Source organism: Medicago sativa, chromosome 1, assembly GCF_051527215.1.
Source record: "Medicago sativa cultivar Bolivia chromosome 1, Bolivia_mono, whole genome shotgun sequence".
Lineage (NCBI taxonomy): Eukaryota > Viridiplantae > Streptophyta > Magnoliopsida > Fabales > Fabaceae > Medicago > Medicago sativa.
In genome coordinates, this window is record NC_140749.1 from 90,639,323 (window position 1) to 90,654,765 (window position 15,443).

The window sequence follows — 15,443 nt, forward strand, 5'->3', positions numbered from 1 at the left end:
TTTTCTCTAACAAATTCCACTAGTCTTTCTTATTTCAAGTCAACTTGCGTATTAGGTGGTTGAAGATATATTGTGGAAGTTAAAGAGTGAAGTACAACACACTTTCATTAGTGAATCATATTACAATCTCTACCTATAAAGTGGGGGATTTTCTTGAAACTTATTGCTTATTTTCCACCCCTGTTTCCGTATCTTGGCCTTGCAATACACAATGACCCTTTTTTTCATTTTCAAATCATTAATATTCTTCCAGTTACTGCTTGTTTCAGCTCAAGATGGAAGATGTCCAACCTCCTTTAGTTGTGGATATCTTGGCCAAATTACCTTCCCTTTCACAGTCACACAATACCCCCACTGCGGTGCTTTGGCCATATGTGATTGTAACGATACAACTGCTCCCAAAAGCATCCAACTAGGAAAGATGCCATCCAAACAGGCTTTAACAGTTACATATGTGGAAGGTAATACCATCACGGTCTCAGATGAAGCTCATCGGAAGAATTTTCTATCCAAAAATTGTCAAGCCATTCACAATATTCCTGTTCCCCCCACTTCTCCTTTAGCTTCTTTCTACATCAAATTTAATATAACCATGTTCAAATGCAATCGCTCCCTTAGGAACACCCCTTCAAAATCATTTCAAAAGTACACAAACTGTTCCGGTTATGATATCTATTACCTTCAAAATACTACGATACCTCCTCCCTTCAAAGTGCCAAGCTCTTTGGCACAGTGTACACAGTGTGACGTTGCAATTAGAGACAGTCCTACTGATGACCCCTTTGAGTTTCTATCTCCTCAGATCCTCATTGTAGTACAATTATCTGATGATTGTAACAAGTGTCTTCATCATCAAGGGGGACGATGCCAACTTGATATTCAGGGAAAATTCCACTGTGCCAAAGGTATGCTTTCACAATACATGCGCATCATCAAAAAGAGTTTACGAGAGGGGAGGTTGTCCGTTGTCCTGAGTGAAGGGCATTAAATAGACCTCAACCAAAGGTTACACAACAAAGATCGTTAAAAAAAGGTTACCAGAAAATCCAACTTCTAAGACTTTTTCGTTGGACGCATACTAAAATTTTGGCACCCAACAGTGTTCAATCCTAAGTATCAGTTACTAGACTGTATAATATACAGTAGAATAGAAATTTGAAATATCCATCCTTGTATAGTAATTTAAGGAAATGGGTCCCCTTCAGCTGCTGCACCGTGCAGCTGCTGTCGGGGTCAAATCCATAATTTAGTCTAAGTCTTCACTTTATTGCTTGTTTTCAATTTAATCAGTACCTTTGATTTCTGCTGCAGGGGATAAAAGTTTGGCGTGGAAGTTAGGACTTGGTAATGTTTGTTCCTCTAACATAGAATTTTCTTGAATTTCGAATGTCTATATTTAAAGATTATGAGCATCATACACATATGTTCCATGTATTTTATACCCTACTCCCCCTTTTTAATGGGAATGAATATTTATATATAGGAATTTTAGATCGCACGATATATTTTTGCCTATATGTTTATTTCCCTTTTTATAGACCTATCACAGTTTGGACGGTGGAGGATATAATAGTCAAGCAATCACAGTCAATCAGAGAGTATTTCAAATTCCCTTTGCATGCTCTTCAAGTTAATATTCAATAAATTATTGAATTTTTCTCACCTTTATTGATTTCTAGGCATTGGACTTCTTGTCATTATTATAACCGGGTTGCTGATTATATGGCGCTGCAAACGACGTGTTCCTGATTTCTACTCAAATAAATATACAGAGAGTAACAGTTTCTACCATGGGGTGCCGGTCTTTTCCTTTAAGGATCTTGAAGTAGCAACAAAAAAATTTGACAGTTCAAGAGAACTTGGAGAAGGAGGATTTGGCACTGTTTATTACGGTATGTGTAGCACTCACACAAACTCTACTATCTATGAAAAGGCGGTAGGTTTAATTAGAACTTCCCTGTAGTTATAAGTAAATAATAACTCTTGCTTTCATCTTTAACAACCAGGAAAACTCAAAGATGGACGTGAAGTTGCTGTGAAGCGCTTATTTCAGCACAACTTTAAACGAGTTGAACAGTTCATGAATGAAATCAAAATCCTCACTCGATTGCGCCACATAAATCTAGTGTCTCTCTATGGCTGTACTTCACATCATAGTCATGAACTATTGCTTGTATATGAATACATTTCAAATGGAACTGTTTCCGGTCATCTGCGTTGTGAATCAACGAATCCTGGCTTTCTTCCGTGGCATATTCGAATGAAAGTTGCCTTAGAGACTGCTACTGCTTTGGCTTATCTCCATGCTTCTGAAATCATTCACCGTGATGTGAAAACAAACAACATTCTCCTTGACAACACCTTTTGCATTAAAGTTGCAGACTTTGGACTGTCAAAACTGTTCCCAAATGATATCACACACGTCTCCACAGCTCCACAAGGAACCCCGGGCTATATGGATCCGGAATATCATCAATGCTACAGGCTTACAAGCAAGAGTGATGTTTACAGCTTTGGAGTTGTACTTGTTGAACTGATATCGTCTATGCCAGCAGTTGATATGAGTAGAGATAAGGATGAGATAAACTTGGCAAATTTAGCCGTAAGGAAGATTCAAAAAAGTAAAATCCATGAGCTGGTGGATCCTTCCCTTGGCTTTGAGTCAGATAACGATGTTAAAAGGAAAATAGTTTCAATAGCAGAATTAGCTTTTCAGTGTTTACAACGGGACAAGGAATTGAGGCCCTCAATGGAGGAGGTTTTGGACGTGCTGAGGAGAATCGATAGTGGGAGCATGAGGGATGAGTTTGGACATGTAGAGGAAGTAATTACTCATGAAGCAGGGATATCACGTATTAATGTACGTTCAATGTCACTGTCTTCACCCGATCATGTTGAGATGAAACTGTTGAAGAATAAGAAGTTAACACCTTCTCCTAAGTCCGTGACAGATAAATGGGATAGTGAATCGACTACTTCTAATGTCAGTGGTCAATCAGCGAGCCGAATGTAATATAACACTTGTAGATGAAATGTAATATGGTTGATTAGCATATTTCCTTTATTGTGTTTTCTTTTCTCCAATTGCATAATTTGAATTCGTTACTATATATATTTAGTCAGAGAAGAATTACACCTATATACTACATAATTGATACTCCCTCCGTTTCAAAATGAGTGTCGCTTTAGCCAAAAAAAATTGTTTCAAAATGAGTGTGGCTTTCAGTTTCCAATGCAATAATAACTTTTTCTTTTCAATTGTACCCTCCAATTAATACTCTGCACACTACTTCCAAAATATTACTTTTAAAACTAACCAATAGTTAATAAGGATAATTTGGTAAAATAACCATTCTCATTCTCTTAATCATTGCATTTCTTAATATGTGTGTAAACACCTAAAACGACACTCATTTTGAAACGGAGGGAGTACTTATTTATGTACATTCTCTTATAAGTACCTGTGTTATGATGAATTATGAAGAAATTAGAAAATTCAGTCTAATCATAATTCAATTACTCTAAACTAGAGTTTATCTTATTACTATAGTACAGAATTAAGAGATTTTTGATCAGTAAAATGGTAAGTACAATGGACTCAATGAAAAAGAAATAAAATCACTATGGTGGTCCAATGGACAGAGTAACAAGAAACAACGAGTCACCTGAGCACCATTCAACATTTGCGCGATCTGCGAAGAAAGCAGAGTGGCGGCTACGGATGATGATCATGGAATTTAGGGATTTCTCTTTTAAGTAATTTGATTTGATTTGATATGAAACTATTGGAATTGGCTAGATGCAAAACGATACTCCTATACTATATAGTTTTGCAATTCATAATATGAAAAGAAAAACAATAATTCATTTCATTCAACAGGTTCAAACCGCTGAAATGCTTATGTATTGTATCTGTTGGTTCTTTGGCGGATACACCTGATTTTTAATTAAAATTTAAAATAGGAAAAATATACTCACCTCTCCTCAAGTTTCTCTAAATGACATAGTCATCCCATCTATTTTGTCACATGACACAAATATCCCCTCCCATTAGAAACGTTAAATTTCCATCAAATGAAAAAATAGAAACGCTGCCACACCTCTTCTTATTCCTTTCACTCTGGTCATAAACTGAATACACACTTTTTCAGTTTCTCTTCTCATTGTTGCTGTAACTTGTTATCATTTTTTTCATCATCGATTCTTTTCTTCTATGGAAGCATTAGACAACAGTTAAATCAATGGGTATAGTTGGTTTCATACTTATCCTTGTTTGTTGCATTGGGTATCGTTTCTTTCATTGACATATTTTGATTTTTGAGATATGACGTAGATGATTTTGGAGATACTTTAATCAACTGGTTTGATAGTTTCAATTCTGATATGAGTCTTATTTTGTTAAGCCAATTAAATGTCTAAATTCATATCAATTCAAGTTTTGTACAGTGGGCACCATATTTTATGTAGAGTGTTCACATATGCATTCAACAAAAGAGATTTTTACATATTTTTCGATGGTTCCATTCGTATATTTTTCAACGGTTCCATTCGTATATATATAGATAGGTATACGGATATTGAACTACCGAGAAAGACTCAATTATTATACTAGAAACAAAAGTTATAAGACACTAGAAATTAAAAATGGATTAAGTTCATTCTACTTATGGATTGATAATGGTCATGAGAAAATAACAGAAATTGATAACCCCTCGTTGAGAAGAGACATTATCAAATTTATTTTTTCAGTAACAATAATAATGTTAAGCTAGTAAAGTTAGTCTTTATCTTTTCCTAAAAAAAAGTTGTTTTTTATATCTATTTTAAGAGACCTTAGAGACATTATCGTCAAATGTAAAATTAGAGGGATGGTTAACGGAGTTAAGTTCGTAGGGGAGGTTTTTATCTATTTTAAGAGACCTCATACGAGGTTATTGTTTATTATAAAAATAGAGAAGGTATTTGTGTCATTTAGAGAAACCTAAGGGAAGGTGAATGTATTTTTCCCATTTGAAATTCGCTTCAGTGTGCTTTTTCTTTTAGAGTATGTTGATGACGTACCACCAAAACAAATATTCACCACCAAAAAAGTATGTTTGTTTTAAAAAAAAAGTATGTTGATTAATAAAAAAGTTGATCTTTTTTGGGGGATTTTATTCATGTTCTAAAATGTTAAGGGTTAACAATGATTTTTGTCCCAACAAAATTGGAATCTTTTGAGTTTACTCCTTAATTTTAATAGTTTTTTAATCCCTACAAAAAATTTCTGCACTTTTAGTCCATACTAAGTTACTAACACTAAATTTCTTTAATTATCCTTAAATTTTTAAACGATTATTTACACACGTCTTTAAAACAATATAAAAGTTCATTTACTAAAATTTAGAAATATTTTACATGAGATGAATTGAATATGAATTTTTTAAACACCAAAAGTTTAAGATAAAAACAACACATATCTAGATGCTTGGAGGACGAATCCCACGACTATTTTAAGACCAAAGTGCATATTATTAAAATAATTTAACTTTTTGTTTCGACCTATATGTTTGGTGGACGAATCCCGTAGCTTGTTTAAGATTTATCACTTTGTAATGTTGTTATAGGTTTTTTTTTTTCCGCTTGCTTTTTGCTTATGTGACTTTGTTGTGAGTCTTTTTTAGGCACTTCTTGTATTGAATTTGACTCATTCTCTTTTGTTTTTAATATATTTTTCTCTTTTGGCCTCTTCAAAAAATACAATGCATGAATTGAATATGAATTTTTTAAACACCAAAAGTTTAAGATAAAAACAACACATATCTAGATGCTTGGAGGACGAATCCCACGACTATTTTAAGACCAAAGTGCATATTATTAAAATAATTTAACTTTTTGTTTCGACCTATATGTTTGGTGGACGAATCCCGTAGCTTGTTTAAGATTTATCACTTTGTAATGTTGTTATAGGTTTTTTTTTTTCCGCTTGCTTTTTGCTTATGTGACTTTGTTGTGAGTCTTTTTTAGGCACTTCTTGTATTGAATTTGACTCATTCTCTTTTGTTTTTAATATATTTTTCTCTTTTGGCCTGTTGGTTTTTTGGATTTCCAAACTGTTAAATTTGAATTTCCAAATTCTATCATCTACCGAAGTTGTTACTAGGTTGAGTCACGACCAGGTCGCTCTCTTTAAGACGTTTCGTGGCACTACCCAAAGTTGTGCAAGGTAGACTATCAACCACGCCGCCTCCAGGATAAAACAAGCCCAGCTACAACTGTTCGATTAACTACTGCACTGTAGAAAAATCGTTCGAGAATTACACCCTCAAAATATGGCTCAATCGTTTGATCGAAGCCACTCGATACGGTACGTAACCGCTCTATTCGAAACCGTTCAAATTAATATGGTATTATTACCATTCTATTATGGTGCTGAGACCACTCAAATATGGTGTTACCACCATTCTAACTTCTCCAAAACATGAATATGGCACTACGACCACTCAAATATGGCGATACCACCATTTCTCATTAAAATTATTAAAATAATATATATACTGTTAAGATCATTCTTTAATATGATCTTAATAGCACTCTATATTCCGAAGAATCATATATTATCGAAGGGAATATGAACCTAAGTGAAACACACCGTTTCAAAAAAAAAAAATAATAATAATAATAAAAAAAAAAATTTGAAAAAAAAGGGGACAACATGTATAAAAAAAAAATATAAAATAGATGAACCACTTAACCCCACCCCATATTCTTTTCACGGGAACTTTCTAGTTTCCTCTTTCACCTTCTACTTTCATTCCATCCTTCACCCATGAGCTAATCTTCTTCTTCCCTCTTTCAATCATCAAATTCCTTTCAAAATTCAAACACTCATGAGAAGAATTTCATATATAAGAAAATTTTTCCCTAATTCTATAAATACATTTGGGTAAAATTTTGGGATTTGGTTAGGTGCTCTAGAGAAAGAAGAGAGTACCCATTCATTGAAACATTTAAATTCTTTGAAGTTTTGAGAAACATAGAGTCATACTACCCAACAAGCACTATGTTGAAAACAATTAGTGGGCATATATTACAATACTATGGGACCAAGGGAATTGCAATCCTGTGCCACGGTTTTGCTCCTCAAGAATCCAAAACCATGTTGCTGCAATGGAAAAAAATATAATAATGAAGAAGCTTGAATCAGTTTTGTTGTGCTTCGGCTTTTCTTGAAATGGGTATGTGGGCAGCTGCTTTCAATGTTTCTCCTAGGATGGTTGGAGAACAAATTTCGTTGATTCGTCGTATCGGTGAGTTGATGGCGATCATTATCACTTATTTTCATTATCGTTATTATTGATATTTTTATGATTTTATATGTTAAAGTGTTTATAAAAATGGGGAACACACCCTTTGAACATTTTTCCTCTCATTGATACTTATGTTAAAAGTCATTGATATTATTATGGTCACTATTTAGATTTATCTTTGACTTATTGAGCAAAGGATTTGAAATTGAGATTTGGTTGCATATACAACGACATGAGTTCTAAGATGTGGGGAATACGGTTTTGAAATATACGTTTTGAAAGGATTTGATATTAATATGTACGCGATTTGGATTTGGATTTGAATTTGAATTTGGATTTACTTATGATGATAAGTAGTAGGTTTTCAATTGAGTTTTGATGAACGTATTTTGATATAAGTTTCGTTATGTTGCAAAATATGGTTTTAGACATGTGTTTTAAGAATGAGGTTTTGAAAGTTACGGTTATAATGACGACGACCTAGGTGCACCTAGTATGTTATTTCAATTAGGTAGTTACCCCATTAGATGGAGCCGCCCCAATGGAAAGGCCGCCATTAGGAGGAGAGGGCTATCAATGAGAGGTAAACTCCCTAATTGAAAATGTTTTACACTTTGTTTTGAGTCGAGAGAAAAGAGCTATCCGTTAGATGGAGCCGCCCCTATGGAAAGGCCACCATTAGGAGGAGAGGGCTATCAACGAGATGGAGCTAGTTCTCGATTCACCCATTTTGTTTATTTTCACTAAATGGAGTTTTCTATATTTTCTTTAAAGGTTATTTATCAAGATTTTCGGCAATATATTTTAGAGGCTTTTACTATGATTTTCGGCAATATATTTTTAAAGGCTTGTATTTGATTTTCGGCAATTTATTTTAAAGACTTGTAATGTTATCTTCATGTTTTTACGATGTTGGACTTTTCGTTGAAGTATACCTATATGATTGGAAGTATATACAACGTGTGGATTCTCATGCGTATAAAGGTTTGCAGATTATTAGAATTTTAGACGGTTACTATTTTTGTAATTGACAATAGATTTGATAAAGTAAATAATCGTGCCCTGTGTGTTTCCCTTCTAGTTGGTGGTGGTGGTTGTTGTCTCTCACTAAGTCCTTGTGGCTTACTCTTTCATTTTTATTCTTTTTCAGATTTCCAAGCAGCTAAGTAGAAAGATGCTAGTAGACTTGAAGTTCATCTGTGTCACTCTTGGTGGTAGGTTTCCTTGATGAATGTTTCTTTTGTTTATTTATAGGTTGAATCAGAGTATCTGCAGCTTTTTGGAGTTTAGAAATGTTTCATTTTGAGTTGTACAAATATGTTGAAAGGTCACTTTGAAATTCTGGTTGATGATGATAGTTTATAAACAGGATTTACATCTTGGTAATGTTGAAAATATAGGGGTTACTCTGTCGAAATTTTAGTAAACATGATTTTGAATCGAAAGTTAGCTTGAAAATTATTTATTAATTCTTTGGTCATCAGGCTTGCCGAACTATGAGGTATTAGTTCGTGCGCCGGTCACGATTAGTGTCCTTGGGTCGTGACAAAGTTGGTATCAGAGCTCCGGTTGTAGGTCCTAATAGCTGCAGACATAGAGTAGTAATAGATTTTTGTTAATGAATTGTGAACCGCGGCACAATTTATTTTCAAAAAGCTATTAGCACTCTATGGTAGTGTCACCTGTTGTCCAATCTTATGATTTCTTTTGGGTCTTTGAATTGTCTCACTTTGTTTGTCGCCTAGTCCTATTTTTGGTTAAAAAAAAAAAAAATCATTTAGTGAGGGTGCCACCCATTAACAAGATCTCCACTAGAAGGGAAATTGGTTTCTTGCGAATTTAACTCCGAACCGTAAAACCTTAGTCAAATAGGTCGTCATTCAGGCTATTCTCATGGTTGACTTAAAGAAAATGATAAAGGACGTAGCATTTATGTTGACAAACATGACTGAGTTGTAGGAGTAATTAATGTCGAGGTTCCTAGAGAAATACGAAGAAATCCAATGATGATAGAGATTATTGTTGGCTTACAAGGAATACAATGGCCTGTGTAACAAATTGTTGGATAATAACAACATGGTAATCAAGCGTAGAGAAATGTTTTCGACCCACAAGAAGTTAGTCATGGTTAGTAGCAGTCGATAAACCATCTAGAGAGATCAATATGGATATAGAATGGTTCGTGAAACTTAAACCTTTACCTTTTATATGTCTATTATGTGTGTGGATATAATGACTTATTGACGGTCAAGATAGGTTATGAATGAAATTATGATGCTCTCATTTAAAGGTGGATATAAGGATGTGGGAGTTGACATAAAATAAGTTGGAAGGTATGGTATATGACTAATTTGATATATTTACACGTGGAAAACAAGTAGGATAACCTCTGTTGGGATGAAGTGAGACATCTCAACTGTTTATGACTCATTTTCTTTTAGAAAGTGTTGGAGATGAATTTCCTCAAGAGTGTGAAAGATCGGACTAAACTGAGTTCATGCGAGTTTTAGAGTACAAAACTCGTCTTATTGAGCTTTCAATGAACGCTCCCCACCCTATCATAGTAGAGATGCATGTCAAGTGGTTCATTATAAAATTAAGGGAATGCTTAATTGGATTCGTGGTTAGATCTAATTGTGCTACTTTGCGAAGGTTTAAAGCTTAACACTTCATATTAGGCAACAAAAGCTTAGGGGATGTATTAGACAAATATTTGCAAGAAATGAGTTGAATGATTATACATAGATTTTTCTTAACATGATGGTGAAGTTATATTTGGTTATTAGGAACAATAAATATAAATAACATAAATAGATAGTTTTAGTTGACAAACTTTTGGGCACAACGCAAAGTGTTGAGTAGATCGTGGGGCATGTAGGTAATTTACTTTTCCTTATAGTACTTTTGATTCTACAATGGTTGATTCGACTCTGGAAATATTTTGTTTCAAGGATGAAAAGGTATGATTTCAATGTGGTTACGTATGCTATATTAGGAGTGTTCATCATGGGTAGCTACGACACAACTATTATTTAGTCATGCATTAACATAGTCGTGTTAGTACAAATTTATAGGATTTTGAGTATGAATTGGTTGTCTGTCTAGTAAGCCACCTTACCTTATTATAACTAAGTAGTGAAAGTTGAGATATCGGGTAATCACTTTTATCCTTTTGAGGAAAATCTGGTTAGGTACCATATTATTTAACCTTAGATTTAGGATCTAACAAGTTATTGAAAGTAGGTTGCCAAGGATAATTGAATTGGTTTATGGATATACAAGTGAGTAAAGAATTATAAAAGTTCTAAAAACATTTGGGTTTCTTGATATTGTCCTGAAGAACATCCTGGATTGTCACCTGATATCGAGATTAGATTCTCTATAGACTTGGTTCCTACCACTCAACCCACTTCCATACCTCTTTATCGAATTACCTAGAATAACTTACGTTGTTAAGGGACTGACCACAAGACCTTCTCAAGAAGAGATTTATTGACCTAAGTCCGTTTCCATGAGGATTAATGGTATTGATTATAAGTAAGGAAGATAGATATGAGTGATTGTGTGTAGTTTATAGACAAGTGAATGAGGTGATAGTTAGGAATACATATTATTTACCATGCGTTTATTAGTTGTTTGACCAACTTCAAGAAGCTTAGTGTTTTCCAAGATTTATTGAAGCAGGGGTATCACTAGTTGGATATTAAGAGTGAACATATATCAAAGACAACTTTTCGCACATGCTATGAGGATTGTAAAATTCTGGTTATACCTTTAAGACTTACTAATGCTCCAACGTCTTTTATGGATTGATTAATTGGATTTTTCAACCTTAGATTTGTGGGTGATATTGTTTAGTGATGACATTTTTGTGTATTCCAAGAGTAAAGAAAGGCATGATCTAAGCGATCCTACACATGAGTGAATATGTCAACAATAATTTTGCTCTTAAGATTTTGAGGCATTAGCAATATGAAAGGATTTTCTTAGATTTATAACAACCAAAAAGGTCTTAGTATAACTTAAATTTAGGACAAATAAGGTGGATGGAGTTCTCTTAAATACTTTGATTGCAAAGACTTGTATCACGTTGGGAAGACAAATGTTGTTGCAAATGCTTTAAGTAGGAAGTACATGGGCAGTCTTACTCATTTAGTCGAAATAGAGAGACTTATAATTAAAGGATTACATGAACTTGTTGGAAGTGGAATTAAATTTGAGCTTGATCATTCAAGGATATTATTGGTCATGTGTAAATTAGTTCCACCATAGTTTATGATATCAAGGAAACTTAGTCAAGATTTAGACTTGGTAATACTAGTAGATAATGTGTGGAACAATAAGATCTCTTAGCTGATTTGGATGGTGGTGTTACGGTTAAATCCTCAATTGTGTATTCCAAATGTTAGTGATTTAAGGAGAAAAAATATTAGAGGAGTTTCATCATTTGTGTTATACCATCAATCTAGGTTTTATTAAGATGTATCAAGACTTACGAGAATTGCCCTGGTGGGAAGGGATGAAGAGGGATGTAGCATGTTTTGTCTCTAAGTGCTCGGTGTGCTAGTAAGTAAAGGTGAGCACCGAAAGTCTGCAAGTTTACTTCAACTTGTTGAAATAGGTGAACTGAATTGTTATAGATTTTATTACAGGTTTACCATTAACTTAAAAGGGTTAAGACTCGGTGTGGGTGATTATAGGTTGGTTGACCAAGTCTGCACATTTATTATCTTTGAAAACTACTAGTATTGCATCTCAATATGCTAGAAATTATTTAGATGAGATTGACACCTTGCATGGTGTGGCGCTGCCCATTATCTTTGACCGCGAAACTGAATTTATTGTTCAGATTTGGAAGTCTTTCAAATATGAATTGAAAACCCATTTGAATCTTGGTACAACTTAAGATTGATGGTCAATTTGTGAAAACTATACAAAATGTAGAGGATATGCTATGTGCTTCTGTTTCTTGATCTTAGAGGGAGTTGAGACTTATGTTTGCCTATGATGGAATTTGAATATAAGTAGCCACCGATCAAGTAGTAAAGTGGTACTCTTGAAGCATTGTATAACAGGTGATGTATGTCTCATATAAGATTGTTGGAAGTTGAAAGTCTAAATTAGTGGGTCTAGAGTTTATTCAAGATGTCATTGAAAATGTTGGTTGATCTGAGATCATTTTGTGACATTTCAAAATAGGGAAAATCTTATTATGACAAGAGGCGTCATCCCTTAGAGTTCACAGTGTGAGAACATGTACTCTTACAAGTTTCACCGATGTAGGGTGTTTTGTGGTTTTGCAAACTTGAGCAAGCTAGTTCAAAGTTTATTGAAACGTTTGAGATTTGGCAGTAGTTCAAACTTGTAACTTATCGCTTGCACTTCCATTGTCCTGAAGATGTGCATTTAGATGAGAGTTTGCCTTACAAGGACCATAAGACAACTATAATATATAAGAAAGTGAGATCTTTATGTTAAAAGAATACCGTTTTAGTAAAGGTTCTATGGCATGGACCTTTCAGTGAAGAAACAACTTGGTAATCCGAAGAAGTGATGCATGAAAAGTAACCGCGTTTAGTTAAAACCAACACTAGTAGTGGTTAAAATTCGTGGTTAAAATTCGAGGACGAATTTTCTTAAGGGGGGAAGAATGAAACACACCGTTTCAAAAAAAATAAAATAAAATAATAATAATAAAAAAAAAATTTGAAAAAAAAGGGGACAACATGTATAAAAAAAAATATAAAATAGATGAACCACTTAACCCCACCCCATATTCTTTTCACGGGAACTTTCTAGTTTCCTCTTTCACCTTCTACTTTCATTCCATCCTTCACCCATGAGCTAATCTTCTTCTTCCCTCTTTCAATCATCAAATTCCTTTCAAAATTCAAACACTCATGAGAAGAATTTCATATATAAGAAAATTTTTCCCTAATTCTATAAATACATTTGGGTAAAATTTTGGGATTTGGTTAGGTGCTCTAGAGAAAGAAGAGAGTACCCATTCATTGAAACATTTAAATTCTTTGAAGTTTTGAGAAACATAGAGTCATACTACCCAACAAGCACTATGCTGAAAACAATTAGTGGGCATATATTACAATACTATGGGACCAAGGGAATTGCAATCCTGTGCCACGGTTTTGCTCCTCAAGAATCCAAAACCATGTTGCTGCAATGGAAAAAAATATAATAATGAAGAAGCTTGAATCAGTTTTGTTGTGCTTCGGCTTTTCTTGAAATGGGTATGTGGGCAGCTGCTTTCAATGTTTCTCCTAGGATGGTTGGAGAACAAATTTCGTTGATTCGTCGTATCGGTGAGTTGATGGCGATCATTATCACTTATTTTCATTATCGTTATTATTGATATTTTTATGATTTTATATGTTAAAGTGTTTATAAAAATGGGGAACACACCCTTTGAACATTTTTCCTCTCATTGATACTTATGTTAAAAGTCATTGATATTATTATGGTCACTATTTAGATTTATCTTTGACTTATTGAGCAAAGGATTTGAAATTGAGATTTGGTTGCATATACAACGACATGAGTTCTAAGATGTGGGGAATACGGTTTTGAAATATACGTTTTGAAAGGATTTGATATTAATATGTACGCGATTTGGATTTGGATTTGAATTTGAATTTGGATTTACTTATGATGATAAGTAGTAGGTTTTCAATTGAGTTTTGATGAACGTATTTTGATATAAGTTTCGTTATGTTGCAAAATATGGTTTTAGACATGTGTTTTAAGAATGAGGTTTTGAAAGTTACGGTTATAATGACGACGACCTAGGTGCACCTAGTATGTTATTTCAATTAGGTAGTTACCCCATTAGATGGAGCCGCCCCAATGGAAAGGCCGCCATTAGGAGGAGAGGGCTATCAATGAGAGGTAAACTCCCTAATTGAAAATGTTTTACACTTTGTTTTGAGTCGAGAGAAAAGAGCTATCCGTTAGATGGAGCCGCCCCTATGGAAAGGCCACCATTAGGAGGAGAGGGCTATCAACGAGATGGAGCTAGTTCTCGATTCACCCATTTTGTTTATTTTCACTAAATGGAGTTTTCTATATTTTCTTTAAAGGTTATTTATCAAGATTTTCGGCAATATATTTTAGAGGCTTTTACTATGATTTTCGGCAATATATTTTTAAAGGCTTGTATTTGATTTTCGGCAATTTATTTTAAAGACTTGTAATGTTATCTTCATGTTTTTACGATGTTGGACTTTTCGTTGAAGTATACCTATATGATTGGAAGTATATACAACGTGTGGATTCTCATGCGTATAAAGGTTTGCAGATTATTAGAATTTTAGACGGTTACTATTTTTGTAATTGACAATAGATTTGATAAAGTAAATAATCGTGCCCTGTGTGTTTCCCTTCTAGTTGGTGGTGGTGGTTGTTGTCTCTCACTAAGTCCTTGTGGCTTACTCTTTCATTTTTATTCTTTTTCAGATTTCCAAGCAGCTAAGTAGAAAGATGCTAGTAGACTTGAAGTTCATCTGTGTCACTCTTGGTGGTAGGTTTCCTTGATGAATGTTTCTTTTGTTTATTTATAGGTTGAATCAGAGTATCTGCAGCTTTTTGGAGTTTAGAAATGTTTCATTTTGAGTTGTACAAATATGTTGAAAGGTCACTTTGAAATTCTGGTTGATGATGATAGTTTATAAACAGGATTTACATCTTGGTAATGTTGAAAATATAGGGGTTACTCTGTCGAAATTTTAGTAAACATGATTTTGAATCGAAAGTTAGCTTGAAAATTATTTATTAATTCTTTGGTCATCAGGCTTGCCGAACTATGAGGTATTAGTTCGTGCGCCGGTCACGATTAGTGTCCTTGGGTCGTGACACTAAGACCAAGGGACTATGGTCTTAAGAACACTCTTAATACCGAAGGGACAGAAAGGAGTAGAAGAAGAAGAACGATTTGTTAAAATCGAAAGGGAGAAGAGAGAAAACCGCACAGGAAGCATCAACTGTGAGATTTTGGTGTGAAGAATGAGTGGGGCAAGCTCTCCTTTTATAGGCAGAGTTACTTGGGGATTAAGTTTGCTTAATCCTTAAGCAAACGCGTTTTACGCGTGACTTGGGGATTAAGTTTGCTTAATCCTCAAGCAAACGTGTTTTCTTAATTGG

General features: G+C 34.2%; 1 protein-coding gene and 1 long non-coding RNA gene across 5 annotated transcripts; both read left to right on the plus strand.

The window, feature by feature from the left end:
* Window positions 1-93: 93 nt before the first annotated feature.
* LOC146959027 (LEAF RUST 10 DISEASE-RESISTANCE LOCUS RECEPTOR-LIKE PROTEIN KINASE-like 1.1) lies at window positions 94-3,139 on the plus strand. 2 transcript variants are annotated; one of them, XM_085740561.1, is made up of 4 exons: window positions 94-905; window positions 1,312-1,344; window positions 1,680-1,892; window positions 2,007-3,139. In XM_085740561.1, the coding sequence occupies exons 1-4, from the start codon at window positions 212-214 to the stop codon at window positions 3,011-3,013; spliced, it is 1,947 nt and encodes a 648-aa protein (XP_085596687.1). In that variant the 5' UTR covers window positions 94-211; the 3' UTR covers window positions 3,014-3,139. The 2 variants fall into 2 exon arrangements, with proteins under 2 accessions (XP_085596687.1, XP_085596688.1); XM_085740562.1 differs by lacking the exon at window positions 1,312-1,344.
* A 3,588-nt stretch (window positions 3,140-6,727) lies between these two features.
* On the plus strand, window positions 6,728-15,054 carry LOC146959028 (uncharacterized). 3 transcript variants are annotated; one of them, XR_015024786.1, is made up of 3 exons: window positions 6,743-7,289; window positions 8,440-8,503; window positions 14,760-14,837. It is a non-coding gene; the product is annotated as an uncharacterized LOC146959028 (long non-coding RNA). The 3 variants fall into 3 exon arrangements; XR_015024785.1 differs by lacking the exon at window positions 14,760-14,837 and having other exon boundaries at window positions 6,728-7,289; window positions 8,440-8,734; XR_015024787.1 differs by lacking the exons at window positions 6,743-7,289; window positions 8,440-8,503 and adding an exon at window positions 11,942-13,609 and having other exon boundaries at window positions 14,760-15,054.
* The last annotated feature ends 389 nt before the right edge of the window (window positions 15,055-15,443 follow it).